Source organism: Aythya ferina, assembly GCF_964211825.1.
Source record: "Aythya ferina genome assembly, chromosome: 5".
NCBI classification, from domain to species: Eukaryota; Metazoa; Chordata; class Aves; order Anseriformes; family Anatidae; genus Aythya; species Aythya ferina.
In genome coordinates this window covers 56,191,456-56,209,423 of record NC_140301.1, presented here as the reverse complement: position 1 = coordinate 56,209,423, position 17,968 = coordinate 56,191,456, and the positions used below count along the sequence as shown (strand labels likewise).

At 42.1% G+C, this 17,968-nt stretch overlaps 1 protein-coding gene across 1 annotated transcript; it reads right to left on the bottom strand.

Moving 5' to 3' along the window:
* Positions 1 to 2,652: 2,652 nt before the first annotated feature.
* LOC311437261 (nutritionally-regulated adipose and cardiac enriched protein homolog) lies at positions 2,653 to 17,703 on the bottom strand. Its single transcript, XM_084520286.1, has 4 exons — positions 17,524 to 17,703; positions 14,845 to 14,971; positions 12,933 to 12,959; positions 2,653 to 10,226 (listed from the first exon to the last, which is right to left on the bottom strand). The coding sequence occupies exons 1-4, from the start codon at positions 17,575 to 17,577 to the stop codon at positions 10,027 to 10,029; spliced, it is 408 nt and encodes a 135-aa protein (XP_084376412.1). The 5' UTR covers positions 17,578 to 17,703; the 3' UTR covers positions 2,653 to 10,026.
* Between the last annotated feature and the right edge of the window lie 265 nt (positions 17,704 to 17,968).

Here is a 17,968-nt window from a genome sequence, read left to right as displayed (position 1 = left end):
CACCCATTAACTTCATCAAAGCTCGGCCTGTCTCATTCATTTACCTGGATGAATTCCTTTACCCCTAGTGCGATTACAATGCCTGCACATACAAGCATGGTCGTTGGAGCTGGCTTGTAAAATGAAAGAGGCTGAGGTTCTCCCTTGAGTCCCACATGACAGAGGTCTTTCTTCAGCTTCACACAGCTGAGCAGGTGGAGTGAGGCTGGCACCCAGCTTGTGAGCTTAATTGATGCTTAAATGCAAAGCTGGTTTTGAGGGAAGCCCCTGGGCAGGTGAGAACGCAGTGTGTGGTGAGCAGCTCCCTGTCTGACAGGAGGGAGGAAAGGAACCATCCAAGGATGCAGTTATTGAGCCTCCTTGGAATTTTTTGATTTGCATTTAGCTTTTTGCAACTCTTCCCCTAAAGCTTGGACACTCAGGCCAACTCACTGAACGTGTGTTAGAATGGCAACATTATGTATACCTACGTATACACATCTCTCTTTTGTTCCATTCTGACCTCTTCTTTGAGTCATCCATTGACAAGCAGTGTAGAGTTTGGCTGCAGTAGTGTTTTGTCTTAGTGAAATATTTTGATATTTGTGATATTTTAATGCCTTGTTTATTTTACCATATCCAAAAACAGGCATCTGGGAACACTCTAGCAAGAGATATATTCAAAGAACATGAACATTATGTGATATTTATATTTGTGTATATTTATTTTCATATGATGGAAGAGAAAAGATCTTTGTGGCCTTTGGCCATGCAGCTTGCTTGCTGCTGCCCGTAGCAAAGCTGTGGGTCATTCAGGTGAAGAGTGTGGGCTGCTCTGATTTTCTAGGCATGTTCCTTGTGATGTTAAAGCCACAGTCAAAGGATCTTATTTTGGCCTGGGCAAATTGCTAGTAATGCAGGCTGAACCTTAGACAGTCAAAAGCAAGTGGATGCTGCTTTCTGAGACACTGGGGTGTTGCCAGTATTCTGTTATATTGAATATATTCCCTGTGTCCTGGCTACCATCTGTGGTTAATTTCCTTACCAATTCCCTGCCAGCAGTGCAAGCTGTGTTAGAAAAATCTCAGCCAAACTAAAACATCTTGGCTGAGATTTTAGATCAATATTGGTTATTATTTATTTATTTATTTTTGTAATGGAGAAACAATTAAAGCCAATTATTTTTGGAACATAATTTCCTCATGAGGGCATAAATGTTCATAACATCCTATCCCACTAATTCAGGAGGCATTTTTCAGCTGTGAACTTCCAGTAGGAATCACAAAAATAAGAGCCTGATGATTTACTTTAAGAACTTAAGGATATATGCATGCTATGGCAATGTTTCTATGGTCCCTTAGAAAAATGGGTATTGTAATAACCGGTGATGGGTGTTTAAGTAGATAGACTTTGTTGATGAAAGCATTCAGTGTCAGGATTCAGAGATGGTGTATGCATGTATGTACAATGTACACAGATAAATTTCAGAAATAACAGCACTGCCATACTGCAGTATGGATACAGACAGCATGGTTTGGAGTAGTCATTAGGGTGCCTTAACTTTCAGCATTGCCTTTTTCTTGCTGTTATTAGGGTCTGTGTAGTGTGACACACAGGTGATGATATCCAGAGGTGGATGCGGGTGTGATGTGTGCAGAGTGGGAAAGCACTAGCCAGGGCACAACCTCCGAAGGGCTGAGATGGGTTTCTAATGGGGGTTTGCAGAGGTTTTAAATCCTCCCCAGGCTCTTGGTAATGTCATGTATAAGTCCTGCAAGGAACAGAGTCCTTTCAAGGCCTTCCCTCACCTACACAACACACTGCTGACTTAACCTGTGTAGTACTCAGGATGGAGGTAGAGCCTCAGAGAACAGCAGCACACATTTTACAGTATTAATGTATTAGCAGAGGGTCCTTTTACCCAAGATCCAGAAATTGTTCACTACAGGCTCCCAAATGACTGATATGTGTTAGAATGGCAACATTATTTGCTGCCTACAAGTCTCTTCAGGCTGATGCGGACTCAGGATTTGTGGCCCCATTGCTAAGGAAGTATGAGCCACAGGCCATTGGATAGGCTTTATGCTGGAAACAAGGTTTCTGCACAACCTCAAATCACACATCAGTCTGTGTAATGGGTGTTAGAAAAAGAAATAGAAAATGTGCAAATTCAGAGATGATGTCACCTGCAAAATGTTCAGTGCAGGAAAGTCCATGCAAACTGTGTGTTTGGGTGAAAGAGGCTTTTATTTTCCCCATTTTCCAAACACCTCTAATGTATTGCATCGCTTTTGTTGTTTAAATTATTAATTTAACACATATCCAGACAATCATTCAGACTCATCAGATTTACAGTTTTCCATGACAAACTAATCTGGAGTTTGACAAACTTTTGTCTTCTCTTCTAAATCAATGGCTTGGATGTGAACATCCTTGAACTAATGGGAATTGTTTCTGTATACAGACCCTAAATTCGCATCTCAGACCACTTCCCTTGCTGATGGAAATAGCCCATTTTTATCTCATTGGAATGTTTGCTTTGGAGGCCACAAACGTCCTTTTCTTATGCTTAGGCAATCTGGGAGGAGAATTAGGTTTTGCCTGGCTAGTTTCCACACCTGCATGCAGTGAGAAAATGCTCATATGGCTTCATGAGCACTGAAATTGTTTTAGAGTTATTTCTGTTCATGGTCTACCCTCCAGAAGTATATATTTTTATTTTTGTTCCCCACAAGGAAGAGTAAACCTAACCTGAACTATATTTTAGCATTCACAGGTACAAACCTAAGAGTATTTCTAGTTTTTGTTTGTTTGTTTGCTTGCTTTAAGCGATAACATTCCATGCAATTTCTGAATCTAACAACTGCGTAGAAGGAAACATTGTGATGTACTCCTGGCATAAAAGAGAAAAACACAACTGCAGTCTCTCAAAAAAATTTAACATTTGTTTCTGGGAGGTTAGACAATGATTTACTTAATATATAGCAAGTACTGTTTATTTCAAGGCAGGCATGTAATTGATAGCATCTTTCCATTCTGTTGTTGGGAGGAGTATTTATATAGCAATGCTTTCTCTTTAGTTTCTTTTGTCCATGCCAAAGAATGTAATCGAACTGATACTGCAAACATAGATTAATGTGAACGTATTCACCTGAGTGCTTAAACCTTTCTACCTCTCCTAGCTGCTATAACTGATTGAAGTGTTCTTGCATAAAACAGTCAAAAGAAAAGAATGTATGTAAGTCTAAATTCTATTTTCATTTTGAGCTTAAGGATTTAGGATTTATCTCATTAACTTCCTGTCAGATCCTTGTTCCTATAAAATGGGCATAGGCACCCAAGAAAGCCTTTGAGAATAGCCCTTTTAATGGGTCAAATAATGTTTTTTATTTATTTTATTTATTTTTTTTAAATTTATGTCAGCAATCATGACTTGTTAGACATGGAAAGTTATGTTACCTGGCAAGTAGGATTTCACAGGAGTGGCAGAAGCATGGAGCTACTCATTAAATGGGCTGTGGCCCTCTTTTCCCAGCCCTCCCCTCGCAGGAGGGAGCTGCAAGACACAGGTTTTTAACCTCCCTGCCTCCTGGGGAGGCATGAGCCTCCATCTGCATGGCAAATGCTCTCACCATGCTGTTATTCTGGATATCCCTCAAATCTTCCTGTTAGAACTTTTCTACTTGGCTAGAAATTCCTAAAAACTGTCATTTTAGCTTGGTGGTTATGGTGTTTATCAAGGAGATAAAGTACCTGGCAGCAAGAGCTCACTGAAATAACTTGAATTATTTGTTTGCGGTGGAAACAAAATATGAGAAGGTTTTGATCCCTCTTTCTTCCCACCTATGTTGCAAAGTGAGGGTGGAGATACCCTGACAGGAGGTGGGAATGAAGATCCATCATTGCAGTTGACCTCTTGGGTGATTTCTCACGCAGGCAGATAAATGGCCCTGTGGCAAAACTCCTTATTTTCCCTTCATTTCCCTCCAAATTTAGGCAAGTTTGACTTCAGTTTGTATACAGGTTCTGCACAGTGTTTACAAATGCAAGAGAAATTGCAAACTTTACTTTTTGTGGAAAAGAAAATAAGAAAAAACATTTCAGCTTTTCTCTTTTCTCATTGGGCTCTCTGGGGTTCGACGCCAAACTCTTCCTTTTACACAAGCCAGGCCTGATTTGTCTGACATGTTGCTCTGAAAGGTTCTCAAGACTGGTGCCAGCACTCCCTTGAGGAACCTGGTGCAGTCAGACAAGTGGGATATTAATCCACAGATTTTAAGGAAGGGAAATGTTTTAAAATAATCTGTCATGGTATCCCACATAACACACTCCAGAGCTTTTCTCCCACTTGCTCCTGCAGAAGAAGGAATTATTTTTCCCTTTTAACACTGTGAGGTGCAATTATTTGTGCCTGAAATACAGCACATCCTCCTGCAACACGCTGGATCTTGATGTAGTTAATTAACCCTTGCCACACTTCCTAGGCTGCTGCAACGATTTTAATCCTCTTTGTTGAAAGTGTGCTCACCATTTGGCTTCTACAGGTGCTAACAGCCTCCTTACACCAAAGTTTTTAAGAGATGAAAGCAGTCCTTTTGCCAAATGACTTCAGGAAGCTCAGTGCTGAAGGGCATCCTTTGGGGGGAGAACCACTGCACAGGGTCCACAGCCAGCTCAGACAGGTGGCATATTATAGCCAAATACTCTCTGAGTAAAGCTACTGCAGTTTTTCAGCCCAAATGAGAAATCAATATATTATGATCTAAAATATACTGCTGTAAGAGTTTTGCAGGCTTTTGCAGGTTTTTATTCAAAGAAAAATAATAAACCTCTTCCACTGACATCTCCTTTCCCTGGATTCTTTCTTCTTTAAAAACATTTATGGAATAATTTCACAGGGTTTTATTGCCATCAGGCTAATCAGGCGTTTTTTCTCACATCTCTTCCTATCAGGGACAAGCACAGTCAAGAGGGACATGAGAGTGCCATACTTCAGAATAAAAATAGATAGTGTGGAGAACTATTAGTGCTCTTCCCGTGAGGGATTTCAGCATTCAGGCTGTGACATGAGGGATCCAGCGTGGCAGAGCCTGGGCAGGCAGTGCTGACACTGCTTTCAGCTTTAGCTTGGGCCACGCAGATTTTCACAATTTGTTTTGGAAGTCTCCAGGTTTCCATAATTCATTTAACTGTTGAAAGTAGGATTGGGGCAGATCCTTAGCTGGTGTACGCAGCTTAGCTTTGTGAGCCTCGCTGGAGCCATGCCAGTCTGCACAAGCTGAGGGTAGAGCCTGGTCTGTTTTGGATCTTCTTTCTCATGTTTTGTATGCTCTTCTGCAGTGTAACAAGTGCTGATTTGGAGCATTAATTGCATGCATTTGACAGAAATCGAAATGGAGTTAGGTTTATTGTTTTGATACAGTCTCAAAAGGAAAGCTTTTTACTAGCATTTTAATACAGCCATTTGTAAACACTTGGCAAATAAAAATTGTGAGTCCAATCCTTCTGCTAGTAGAGTCATTGACAAAATTTCCTTTGGCTTTAGTAGGAGCTGGACTGGGTTCAGTGTAAGTGGTATACTCTAGTGTTAATGATAATGATTTAATGTTTTATATATTGATGCTTTTTTGCTGGACGGTGCATTGGCTTTTTATGATTTGGTGATATATATGAATAAACTACTTGAAAAGTTAATATTTCTGTGTTTGGATTTTTGACAGTGAGTTGAATTTACTGTGTGCAAGTTAAAAAATAATTACCAAAGTCAGTGGTGACATCTTAGTTTGTTCCCTCATTCCCTGGTATCACCATGCTGCAGCTTGCATGGTCTTAGACATGACCAACCTCCCTATGCTGAGCCCTCTTGGTACCATCTTCCAGCAGTGAGCCCTAAAGCTGCAGCAGGCAAGGAGAGGGCAGTTCACCTGCATGGGATGCAGATGAAAGCCAACGTGTTACCAAGTGTAGTGGGGTACCACAGGCTGCACGGGTACCACAGGCTGCACAGCAGGTTCATTTTCTAAATGCCAATCGGTTAATTTTCTTTTTGTAGCCCCAGACTTTTTTTTTAGGGGTGGGTCTAAAGATTCCCAGCAGATCTCCTGGAGCAAGGAATTAATAAGGAACAAGTCCACTCTAATATCTTGGAGGCTTCTGAGTTATTTCTTGAGGGCAGCTGCTAATATTCTTTTTCTAGCCACATGCTGCCAACCTTTCTGATTGCTTCAAAGTGACAAAAGGCAGAAATGTCAACTAAAGTTGCTGCTATGAGTTATTTCCAGACTAGCAGAACTGGAGAGAAGAAGCAAAGGAGTAGGACTGTAAGCAGTCTCTGGAACTTCCTTTTACCAGCACTAATGCCAAGTGCATTAAAAGGTTAATGTAAAAAAATCTAGTGTCATCTTGCTGTGTCCTTTTCTATCTCCTGCAATTGTATGAGTATGGATTCACCTGCTCGTGCAATCAGGTGCTGCTGATGGGGTGTAACTGCCTGAAGAGGGTGTTGGCAGCTGCCCTCCATTCCTGCTGCAGGAATGTACTGCACACTGTCAAAGCAACACTGCTACGGTCTGCTGATTCCTGCTATGGGGAATTTAACACCCATTACATAAGGGATATTAGGCATCACTTCTGCCCTTAGGCCCTCACACTAGCCCATTTTCATGCATAAACCTCTTTCTGCTTCCTTCTGGCCCTTTGACTCTCACCAGCACAGACACTGCTCATGGCAAGCCCACATCCTCACTGTCTGCTTCAAAATCTGCTGCAAGAGTCCTGTCCTCCATATTCCTCCGCCAGCTCTTTGAGGCAAAAACACGACCATTTCCAAGCCAGACTAAATAATTGCTCAGAGCCAGTTGACTTCAGGATTCCTGACTTTTATAGCTGGTCTCCACGCTGGCACCACAGTGAATTCATGTGAGCATTCAGTCCATTTGTAGTAAATTATATGGTCCTTCTCCTTTTGTTTTCCTCCTTATAGGCAATTCTCAGGAGTTGTACTGCAGGGAAATATTAGCCAGCACAACCATCAGGGGAAATAGTAACCAACATGACTGATTCATTATAATTTCAGGGATCCTTTCAACTCCTCCAAACTCACAGACTCACCAAGGGGTCACATCTAGAAAAAAAATTGTTGAGCAAGAGTAATGAGAAATCCTGCCCAGCTCACAGCACTGAGGATAGATGTGTGATGGATAAAGAGCAGAAGGAAGACAGAGTGGGAAAAGGGTGTGTGTGTGCATCTGTGTGGCTGTGTAAGCAGCGTGGGTGAAGCAAGGGGACAAGAGCTTCAGCGTGAGGAGGAAATAAAGCAGGTAAGTCCACAGCGAACCTGATAACCAGAAATTAAATGCAGGCCTAGAGGTCAGAATTTTTACCCCTGTTCCCAGGCTAGTTTTTGATCTGCTTCCTTCAGTCGTACAGATACATTGGTTTGAGATTCTCAGCTTCAGTTTCTTCAACTGAAAAAGGACACTGCTGTCCCAGGGATGGGGTTTAATATTTATTTATTTCAAACTATCTGGTGGTGCTCTGCAATGTGTTGTTTTGGCTCTCTGCAGTCTGTCGTGGAGCTGACAGACCACAGCAAAACAGTTCTGACCCAGGAGGCCAGCAAGGCTACGGGGAGGCTTCTGCAGACAGCTCAAGTGCTGCTTTTGCCTGTGCCCAAAACTGTCTCACCCAGAGCCAGGAATAGCTGCTCCTCTGCTTACTTTCCCTGACAGCCCGGTTGTGATAGCCATTCTCAGAGTGTGCCTCACTCACACTGATAAGCCTTGGCCCTGATTTATCACCTGATAAAAAGGAGAACGTGGCCATTTTCCATCTGAAGCAGGGCTGAGGGAAAGGAGGTCCCATGCCCATCTCCTGGGGAGCAGCACAGAGATGTGTCCATGCACACTGTTTTCACATTGTTCCTCCCAGTCCTAAAGAGGAGATCCCTTTTTATCTTAGCTCTTTGGCTTGTTTTCAAGTTACCAAAACCAGGCTGACAGCACTCAGGAAGGATTCCCTGTACTGCTCTCCTTCTCAAGATGACCCAGCTTTTGTCAGCCCAGGCTTTGCCCTCCTATTACAACATGCCACCACTTGCAGTGTGGGAACAGACCCTCCAAAAAAGGTCCCCATTTTGTATGTACTGAGTGCTAGGAGGGCACATCATTCCAGACCCCAAAAGGTACACCACTGATTTGCAGAGAGTTCCAACAGCAACATTAAAAAGGTCATAAACAGAAGTGAAAACAGGAGTTGCAATCACCCCCTTGCCCTATGTGTGTCACAATCCAAACCTTCCCACCACGGATTCACCAGCACACAAGTTTAAAACTTTTCTGATTTATTAGCAGGGCTGAGGTGGGGAAAGAGAAGGGAAGCACCAGGGGACTTACCCTGTGAGCTGGGATACACAAGTGGTTTGAGCAAAGAGCCATGGAGCCAAATGCTCCCGCAGCAACCTCTGGGTCCCAGGCCAGCAGCTTGTCAGGTGCAATTGCTGTGGCCTTTGACGTCTTAGGAAAAACATTAAAAGGGCTGCTGAAGCCACTTCTTTCTGTCTCTGACTGCATTTTTTTTTTTTGTACTCATTCTCAGACAAGTTGCTGCCCACTCTGCTCCTGAGAGAAGGCTGCATAATTGGTTTCTTTTTATCCTCTGCCTGGTTTAAGTCCTTGGGCTGCTTGGACAAGATTAGTGGGGCAGAGAAGTATTGTCCTCTCTTTTTTTAAAAAAGTCAATTAAGAATAAATCATCAGTTTTTCTTGTTTTTAGTGGGTTGCAAAGGCAGAGGAGTTCTAGTCAAGGTCGTGCAGTCATCACATCCATATTCTCTGCCCTGTTTCTTTTCTCTTTCTTTTCTTTTTCTTCAGCTCATATGGGCTATGCTGTCATCCTTACACTGAATAAACCTAAGCATATATCAAGTGTTACTTGACTAGAATCTAAGGCCTGAAAAGTGTGACATGATGTTTTTGTTTAGGAAGAAAACATAGCTCAAGCTCATAAGCTTGCACTTGCTTGATGTCCTCTCAGACACCCAGAACATCATTCCACATTCATTGCCTGATCTCCATTAAAATGATTGGCTCCAGAGAGGTTGCACTGTATGGTGCTACAACAAAGAGATAACAGGGCTTTGACCCCACACCTTCATAAACAGTCCGTAATACCCTTACATAAGGTTTTGAACACACAGACATAAAAGCAAAACCTCTGACTGAAGACAAGCACCGCCATAAATCTTGTAAGCTCAGCTCGTGGGGTTTATGGACTGAATCAAGCCCAGAGGATTAAGCCACTGATTTGATAATTAACCTGGGATTTGATGCTGCTATGTATTATGTTAGGCAAATGCTCTGTTTACAATTAAATGAGTTTTCATGTTCTTTTTCACACCTGGGAGTCAAGTGAAACATTAAGAGTCAGCTCTTGCCCATGGAGGAAAAAATGCATGAAGGGAAAGAAGAAAGCTATTTGCCGTGATTTTACTAACAATCATTTCAGGTATATAAATGTAGCAGCTTGACAAGCCTTTGGCCACCAGAGCAGTGTTTGTGCAATAGTTCAGCTTTATTTTAACTTCTGTAGAATAGCTCTTAGGAGACTTGAGGAGAAAGATGATTTGGTATTTAATGCTTTGACCTGAGACTCGGGAGACTTTTATTCAGCATGCTGCTGCCTGCACAGATCAATGAATTTCTCTCTCTGCCTCTGCTCCTCATAACAGCAGTTTATAAGCTTTTCGGGGGACAAAACTCAGACACTTGTTTGCTGTTAAGGATGATGGAGCATCAATTTGGTGGAACATCTTGGTGCTATTATTATCATTCAGTAATGTTAAGGAAAAAGAAAAAAAAAAAAAAAGGAAAGGAGAACAAGTAGCTGCTAGAAAGTGCACAAGAGGGGTGATTTTCTTGTTCTTTGAGTTGGATGCTCATGTGTTCCTTGCATAGGGACTGAGTGGACAGGGAGCTTTGATCTGCTGCGTGATGGTTACCAGTGCTCTGAGATGTCTGCCAGGCTCACTGCAGATGGAGGTCATCTCTACTACCTCATAAACCAAGTCCAGCATTTATGAGCGATGTGTCTTATCTGAAGAAAGAAGATAACAAGTCGGGATTGAAATTCCTCCAGGACTTTGGTGTCTTGCTTCATGCTGGTGTAGTAGAGACTCGCAGCCAGGATCAGCACAGCGCAAAAGGAGAGCCCCAGGAGCATAGGCAGGCCAGATGATGACCTGTCATGGACTGAGAAGGGGTGGGGAGGAAAAAGAAAGCAGCATTATTTTAGTGTCATCTTAAACACTTCCCAAACCTGACCCCCCACTGATGCCTTTGTCCTACTTTTCTGGGAACAGCAGGGTACACAGGGCTCCGGTTGTGAATACTTCTCTAGGCACCAGTTAAATGATAGCAGGTCACACCTCCTGATGCAGGGTGGTGAGTATAAAAGCCCTCATCTAATGGTGCATTTAAAGAGTTTAATTATATACAATATGAACAGGATTACCATAGCTAATGCATAATCTCAATTTTCCTTCCAGCAATTATTTTTTATACCTTAAAGCTAAATGTTAGGTTACTAGGAGAATATTAAGCCACCTTACCTAATTATTTAATGCCTACAAATGTTTCATAAAGAGAGATCTAGATTTCTGTCCTTTTCCCTGGTAACTCAGCCTGTTTGGGGCCTCTGCTAATTACAGAAACATCTGAGACAAGGCACAGGCACATTTAGAAAGCTCTGGCTGGCTTAACCTCTCTCTAAGTGCTAGGTGTGCTAATTACACTGGAACATCCTCAGTGTTTGCTCTTATGCAGGAGGACACTGTAAACATTTTTCTTGCCTGTTAAAATATAATTAAAGGATGTTTAAAGTGCTATAGGTCAGGCATAGTTCATGTGTGGAAGTCAATGGGCTACGTTTAGCTCTCTGATGTCCATGCAGCTATTTAGAGGTGTCAGCCCTTGTATGTGTGTATCCATCCATGGGTATCTGGGATGCAGTTTGGTTCAGATCTGTCTGCTTTGTTTGGCTGCATGCTCATTGCACTATCAGTATTATTTTATAAAACACTTTGAGTATTAAACATGCAGTATTCACTGCATGTTTAATGCAGTGAATTCACGCCTGAATAGAAATCCAAAGTGTGCAGCTATTTTCCTGCCATATGCACATAATCAATAAGAAGATAAAAATGTGGCAAGGATTATTATGGGTAAAGGACCAACATTAGCTATAACATATTTAAATTAGCTTCTAATATCAGCCCTGGAATACACAGCAGTCAATTAAATTGTCATACAGATGTACAGAGAGGAAAGTAAAAAGTCGTAAAACCAAGCAAGAAACCATAATAATGTATCAAAAAGTGTATTGGGAAAAGGTAAAATGTTAATAGGCAGTCATTTTATAGCTAACCAGAAACCAAATCAATGTCCCATAATAGGTCTGACTGAATTATTTGCAGCAAATAATTTATTCCTTTGAATTTATCCTTTCTTTCTGTTTGCAAATTATCCATGAGCAGACTTCAATTTTTATAAATTTGATTATTTGGTATTATTCTATGAATGGTTTTTATGTAAGTATTTAACCAGTGAATTACTCACCACCTTCTGCTTATGCAGAGGTTTTTTTTGATTTGGAGGGTGGCATTTACGTTGTTTGATCTCCCGGGCCACATGATACAGCTCTTGGCTGGGTGGCTGCCTGCCTTTCAAAGCATGGAACCTGTCTGATGAGTGTGTTTTGTGAGAGTGAAACTTCTGTAATGCTCGACTGCCTTTCAAATCAGCCTGTTTCTATTAAGTGCTTAAAACTTTGAAGTGCTTAAAACTGTTTTTCATCTCATGAAAGTTACTTTCTATGTCAAATTTTTGGGTTATTTCAGATGCAAACTTGTTTTTTCATTATATCCTTTCAACATAGGAATATGCTTAGCCCAGAGACATAAAAAAATAATGTGGAAGAACAGTCCCAACCCAAAAATAGCTCTGAGCTATGCTCACACAGCTTAATCACACTGCTACAAATGTGTGCTGGAGTGTGTGTTTGCTCTTTTCTAAGTTGCAAATTGAAAAAAAAAAAAAGGTGTTTAAATTTGTTGAATTGTTTGTTGGAACAGCATGTTCAGCCCTAGCCATGTGTCCACACACGTAAGAAAAAAAGCAACTTGTCTGTGAGAAGAGCACTGGACTGGCATTCAAGAGATTATGGTTCAGGTCCTGCCTTGGCCCTACATTTCCACTGTTACCTGAGGGATGTTTGGTCTTTCCTTTTCCACCAGACTCCTTCCCGCCCACAGCACCTTGTTCCTTTTGGCCTCCCACCACTACATCTCTGTGTGTGTACATATACATGGATATATGTACCCCTTCCCCTCTTACTGCACTGCATGCAGAAGGGGCTGGATTTTGGCCAAGACCTCTAGAGATGATCGCCATCATAATAACACCCAGATACACACATTTCCTTGGGGGTCTGTGAGGCTGCTTGGCCTCAAACATCCTTGCAAACAAAAAGAAAAAAAAAAAAAAGATTATTTTTATTGTTTCTACCCCACCGCCAGTGTATAAATGAATTGTCTCTTCCCCAAATAAGAAAGTCAGCAGGGAGAACTACTGTTTCGCTTGGGGTGCTTTCCCTGCATATCTTAGTGAAAAACCTGTACCTATTTCATTGCCATAAAATATATTAATTATATTTAAATTAAAAATAGCTTCAGGGATTTCATTTTTGTTTCCACTATTTGTCTTGCTAGATGTCTTGTTTAAAATACTGCAGCAGACCTCATCAACTCTCTGTGCTTCATGTGCTGAGAAAGAAAAAGCAACAGCTGCCAACCTTCATATTTGGAGGTTTTATTTGCAGAGTTCATTCCCGCCACCACAAAGCAAACTCAGGTTAGTTCCATGAATGCCTCAAAGTTATAATGTGAAACTTTGACTTACCCACTACGTAGTCACAGCAGGAAATAACTAGAAAACAGAATAAAAATATTCTTACACACTTGGAAAGGAGGTGTCTCTTTGCTGAAGATAAAAGAAAAGCATGCACTGGATGGTATTTCTGAAACTGCCTGTCACCCTGCAGACACTGGGCAACTCCTTACACTGCTTTTGGCTGAATGCATTTATGCCAGATGAGGATCTATCCACCCCATGCAAATATGTAGATATAGGTGCACTTCAGGAAAATGAGAAAAAATATTGTATGAGGAATTTCATAAGCAGAGATTGCTGCTGTTGCAGGATGGCCAGAAGTCAGCTCTCACAAAAAAACAAAAACAACAAAAAAAAAACACCTCTTCCTACTCTGCATCATTTCTAGAAGAGAGATGAGAGACACCAGAAGGCTAAGAAAAGAATGAAATATAGAAAACAAATCCGACTGTAAGACCCGACTGTAAGATGCAACTCTTATCCAACAGCATCCTGGAACTGCCTCTGCTTGGTGGCTGGGGCCCAGATGCAGTCCAGGATGAAAAGTCGGAAGCATGGAAAAATTCCACTGGTGCCAGCACCTTTCATCCTACCAGTCTCTATTTTAATAACGTTGCATGGACAAACAGCAAATCATCTAAATCACAGTCTGTTTGTAACACAGAATATCAATTATGAGTTGTGACATTTCTCCTGTCCTCATGGAAGAGTCAGAGTCTTTCCTATCCCTGCAGCTTCCTGTGGCTTGAGCACAGCTGCGCTGAGGTCAGAGCTGGTGGGTGCCAAAACCCCATCCCAAGCTGGACTGACTGTGGGGTGCCAAGCATTGATCTGGGGGCACAGACCCTGGCAGGGAGCTGAAAGAGGTGTTGCATCTCATCCAAATCCTGCTCCTGGGCAGTCAAAAGAGCTTTGAAGAGTTAAGGGCTGACTCACTGATTCTTCCCATGTGTTCAGTTTGTATAGGAAAGCCCAGGCTGTGCCAACAACCTTATCAAGAAACAGTTTTTAACTCCTAGGCACCAGAAGCAGTACACTGCAAAACCAACAAGAAGTCTGTATACAGACACAGCAGTGGATGCCAAGCCTTGTTTTTAGAAGCTGAGTAGCAGTCCAGACAGGTGGCTGACATGGAAATTTCTGTCACCTGTGTTTGTGCTGGCAGATGTATCAAAACCATACAATTTTAGCTTCCTACCAATAAACACAATTTGTCTTAGTCGGGTCTGTTAGTAAAAGCCAGAATAAAACAATTATTTGCTTATGATCTGCATTTAGCATGTGCAGAAGTGCAAACTGAATCCTTGTGTTAGACCTCAGCTTCAGGTCACTCCCAGCTGACCTACCTACAAGCTGTTATTTTGGTTCATGAATGAAAGACCAGAAGTCATGTTAGCTGTGTTGTTCCTTGGGCACTCTTATTTGCAGAAAACATTACATCCTGGCTGCTTTTAATCCCAGTGGGCCAGTCGGGCTCAGATCTTTACTGTTCTGTCCCTTGCCATGCAGGCTGCTCAGAAACATCAGAAGGTGAGCTCCCTCCCCAGTATTACATTCTAGTTACCCAGATTGATGTAAGCACATTTAAATTTGGTTTGTTTGAGATCCCCTATGAATGAAAGCAGTATTCTAGGGTAGACCTGGTGTTTAGCAAAACCCTTGGTCTACAATGGTCCTTGTGGTCCCGCAAGTTCGCCATGAGAACAGCCTGAGGCTGCTCTAACCTGATCCTCCAGGGCAGGCAGGGGAATGGACCAGGTGCACTTCTGCAGAGCACAGCACAGAAGGTGTCTGTCCCCTGCTCCATGCTGAGCTCAGAAAGACAGATACTACTAACAGAGGGGGAGGCTGATGAGGACAGACAGGGGAAAGGTTAAGAACTAGAAAGGTCATGCCAGAAAGCCTAATAGCTTGAACATACCATGTTCAATAACTTCTTCTGGCTCACGAAACCGAACCCTTCTCTCTGCTTTCCGTTTTTCCCCCACAGCTTGGTCCACTGGTGGCCTTTTCCTCAATATTGAAGGAGGACAGCTACTGTCGTCTGTCTAAAGAGTTGATCAAAAAACAACACATGGCCATTCAAACCAGAGTAATGAATCTAGGTGAAGTTTTGAGTTTTTGTGGCTATATTTTTACCACATCCCTCGAAGGACATGATATGAAACACATCTGATGTGACATTTACAGTCATATCGCTGTAATACGTACACCAAGCCAATATAAATATCATTGTCATAGATCTTCAGTACACTAAAGCTGTCTTTTCAGGAAAAAAAAAAAAAAAAAAAAAAAAAAAAAAGCTTGGATAAAGAGACAGCAAGGTATCAGAAAGGATTTCTCTAAATTGGAGTGAACAGTTATTGAAGATAGCTGCTCAACAGACTGGGGTAGAACACAAATATGATATGAAAGATAAGATTCACATTATTGGAAGCACCTTTGAAGTGTTCTGAGCTAGGCTGCTCTGTTTTGGATGTGATATTGCCATTTAAACAACTGAAGCTATGCAACAATCTCGTGATTGGACATCTTGAAGGGTATGAGAAGCAATTGTTTGCCATTTGGTATCACAATTATGTTGTTGCTCTGTTTTTTCCTTGGAAGCCACACTCAGTCTTTGATAATGAAATCAGATTGCTGTGGATTCTGCCAAATGACAAAAAAACAGGGCTGCAATAATAGTAATAAAACTCTGTTCTGTGTAGGAATGTTCCCAAAGTTAACCCCCCCCCAAAGCAAATCCGAAGCATCTCAGTTCAGAGACACACATTGTCCTCAGAAAGTGGAGCAGCAGATGGCAAATTTTCTACTTTTCAAAGACCTAAGTGGGTGGCAGAAATTCTCCATGTTTTATTTTTACTTTAAGATCAAAGTTGTCTTTTCTACACCTCTTCCTTCTCTTTCTCCTCATGTGCCTTTTCCCCACTCAGTGGGGAAAAATGAGCCCTTTCTCCATGTTTTTCTTCCTGTTTTAACCTTCTACTCCTCAATGTCTGTTACATTTATCTAGTCAGATAGCCTTGCCCTACACCTTGTCTCTTTGGATGCTTTCCCCACACTCAGCACTTCATCCACACCCTATCTGGGCTTCAGAGGCAAGATTAAAGCCCATTACCTACAGTTTGGGGCTGGCCGACTGCCCAGGGAGGGTCCATGGGTTTTCCTGTGCATCACACATTGTATATGCCCTTTACTAAACACATGTTGACCTCATTGGCCTTGGAAGAGACACCACTATGTGCTGGATCCAGAGAGGGATTTAGGGGTGACATTGCTGGGCAGACCAAGCCTACTGGCATGGCTTTCTAGTGGATGCCTAGGCTTCCTACACAATTCACAAGACAATTATGTGTTTAAAAAAAGCATCCACAGCAGCCAACCCAATAAGCAGGAAACACATAACACAGACAGCAGGAACTGCAGGGGAGTGAGGAACGTTTTCAGCTTTGATACCTTCTCCTGAGGGATTTTTAAGCCAGATTTTAGCATCATGTATCACTGGTAAGGATGTTTTCTCTGAGCTTGGGGTCATACAAACATCAATAACACCTCTGTCTCATGACCAGAGGCAGAATGGTGGAGGTCTGTGTATTTTATCCAGCAGATCAGAATCTGGAAGACCCATGCAATGTATGGGAGATCTAGAGTCAACTTCTTTCTAAATCCAAGGGACTGTGAACCCACGCCTCCTATATGCACACCTTAATCATCAGAGCTATGGTGCATGTGTGGGACTGAGGGAATCTCAGTTGCTGTCACTGAAGCCATCCTGTTTGGCCTGGAATAATTAAATATTCATTGGGACAAAGAAAGAAAGAAAGAAAGAAAGAATGAAAGAATGGCTTTGCAGCCCAGTGTTTGGGTGCTCCCCTGGGGATGGAAGAGGTCTGCTCCTATCCTTGCTCCAATGAATACTTAATGTGAAATACTTAAATATTCATTGGAGCAGTCACTGGGAACAGGGTCTCTTGTCTACCAGGTGAGTGCCCTAATCACTCTGCTGTAGCCTTACATACACACACACACACACACACATACTTTCTGGCATAATGAATATTTAATTATTTTGTGGAAAAAGGAAGCAGCTTCGGGGAGGCACAGCACAAGATGCCCAGCTCAGACTAGTGGTGGTTACAGCTTTGTCTGAGAGGGCTGCTCCAGTAGCACATCCAAGGAAACCAAACCTTATATTTGAAGAGATTCATAACTTCATGAGACGCTTTTGTCCATATGAGATTTTCCAAACACCCAACAGCAATGTCACATCAGAACAGAAAAACATTAAACAGCTAAGTAGTGGGGTAGCACCAAGCCAAGGAAAACCTTAAAAAGGAAGTGAAATTTATAATATTTACTAGGCTTTAACAACCTATGGAAATCAAAGCTGTACAGTGTCAGGGAAAAAAAAAAAAAAAAAAGAAAAAAAAAGAAAAAAGGTACATTCTCAGACAAAGACCCAGTGTTAACAGGTATGACAAGAACTGGAAACCTACCGAACTGTTAGTTTCAAAAGAATATGACATTAAAAACAAGACACTTGTGAAAAATTCTGGGCATTGGGCACAAGGACACTATCACCCATCAAGAGATTACTTACCAGGAGCTCCTCTGCACTATGATCAGAAGGTGGGTCTGGACATATTTGGGACATGTACTCTGGATGCCAACATGAAGCCTCCCACACAAAGCTTTGGTTGGAAAGCCACTCACTCAAAGAAATGGGGAGGACCAGGGAAAATCATCTGGAGAACCCTCTGCAGCAGGGACTGAGCAGGCAATGCCAGAGTCCAGATGGGAGCAGCAGCAGATGACAGAGGAGTGGAAAGATGAGTTTCCGCCCTTCATGCCAGTGTTGGCTTGGGAAGGATGACGTGGCTTGAAATGTACTTGGCAGCCAAAAATAGCACACAGTGATAATACTGGTTGTGCAGCTGGAAAGCAGGGCTTTCCTGGCAACTGGAGAGAGGCTGAATGGAGCAAATCACAGATAAACACCTACATATTTATATGCGTAAATGTAAAGTCGAGGCTGTTCTTTCCAT

What these genes read in the sequence shown, in the direction of transcription:
- LOC311437261 (XM_084520286.1), bottom strand. Translation starts at nt 17,577, where the DNA reads ATGTCCCAAATATGTCCAGACCCACCTTCTGATCATAGTGCAGAGGAG. An exon ending in ATAGTGCAGAGGAGCTCCTG is followed by an intron (nt 14,972 to 17,523) that starts GTAAGTAATCTC and finishes TCAACTCTTTAG; the next exon opens with ACAGACGACAGTAGCTGTCC. An exon ending in CTGCTGTGACTACGTAGTGG is followed by an intron (nt 10,227 to 12,932) that starts GTAAGTCAAAGT and finishes ACCCCTTCTCAG; the next exon opens with TCCATGACAGGTCATCATCT.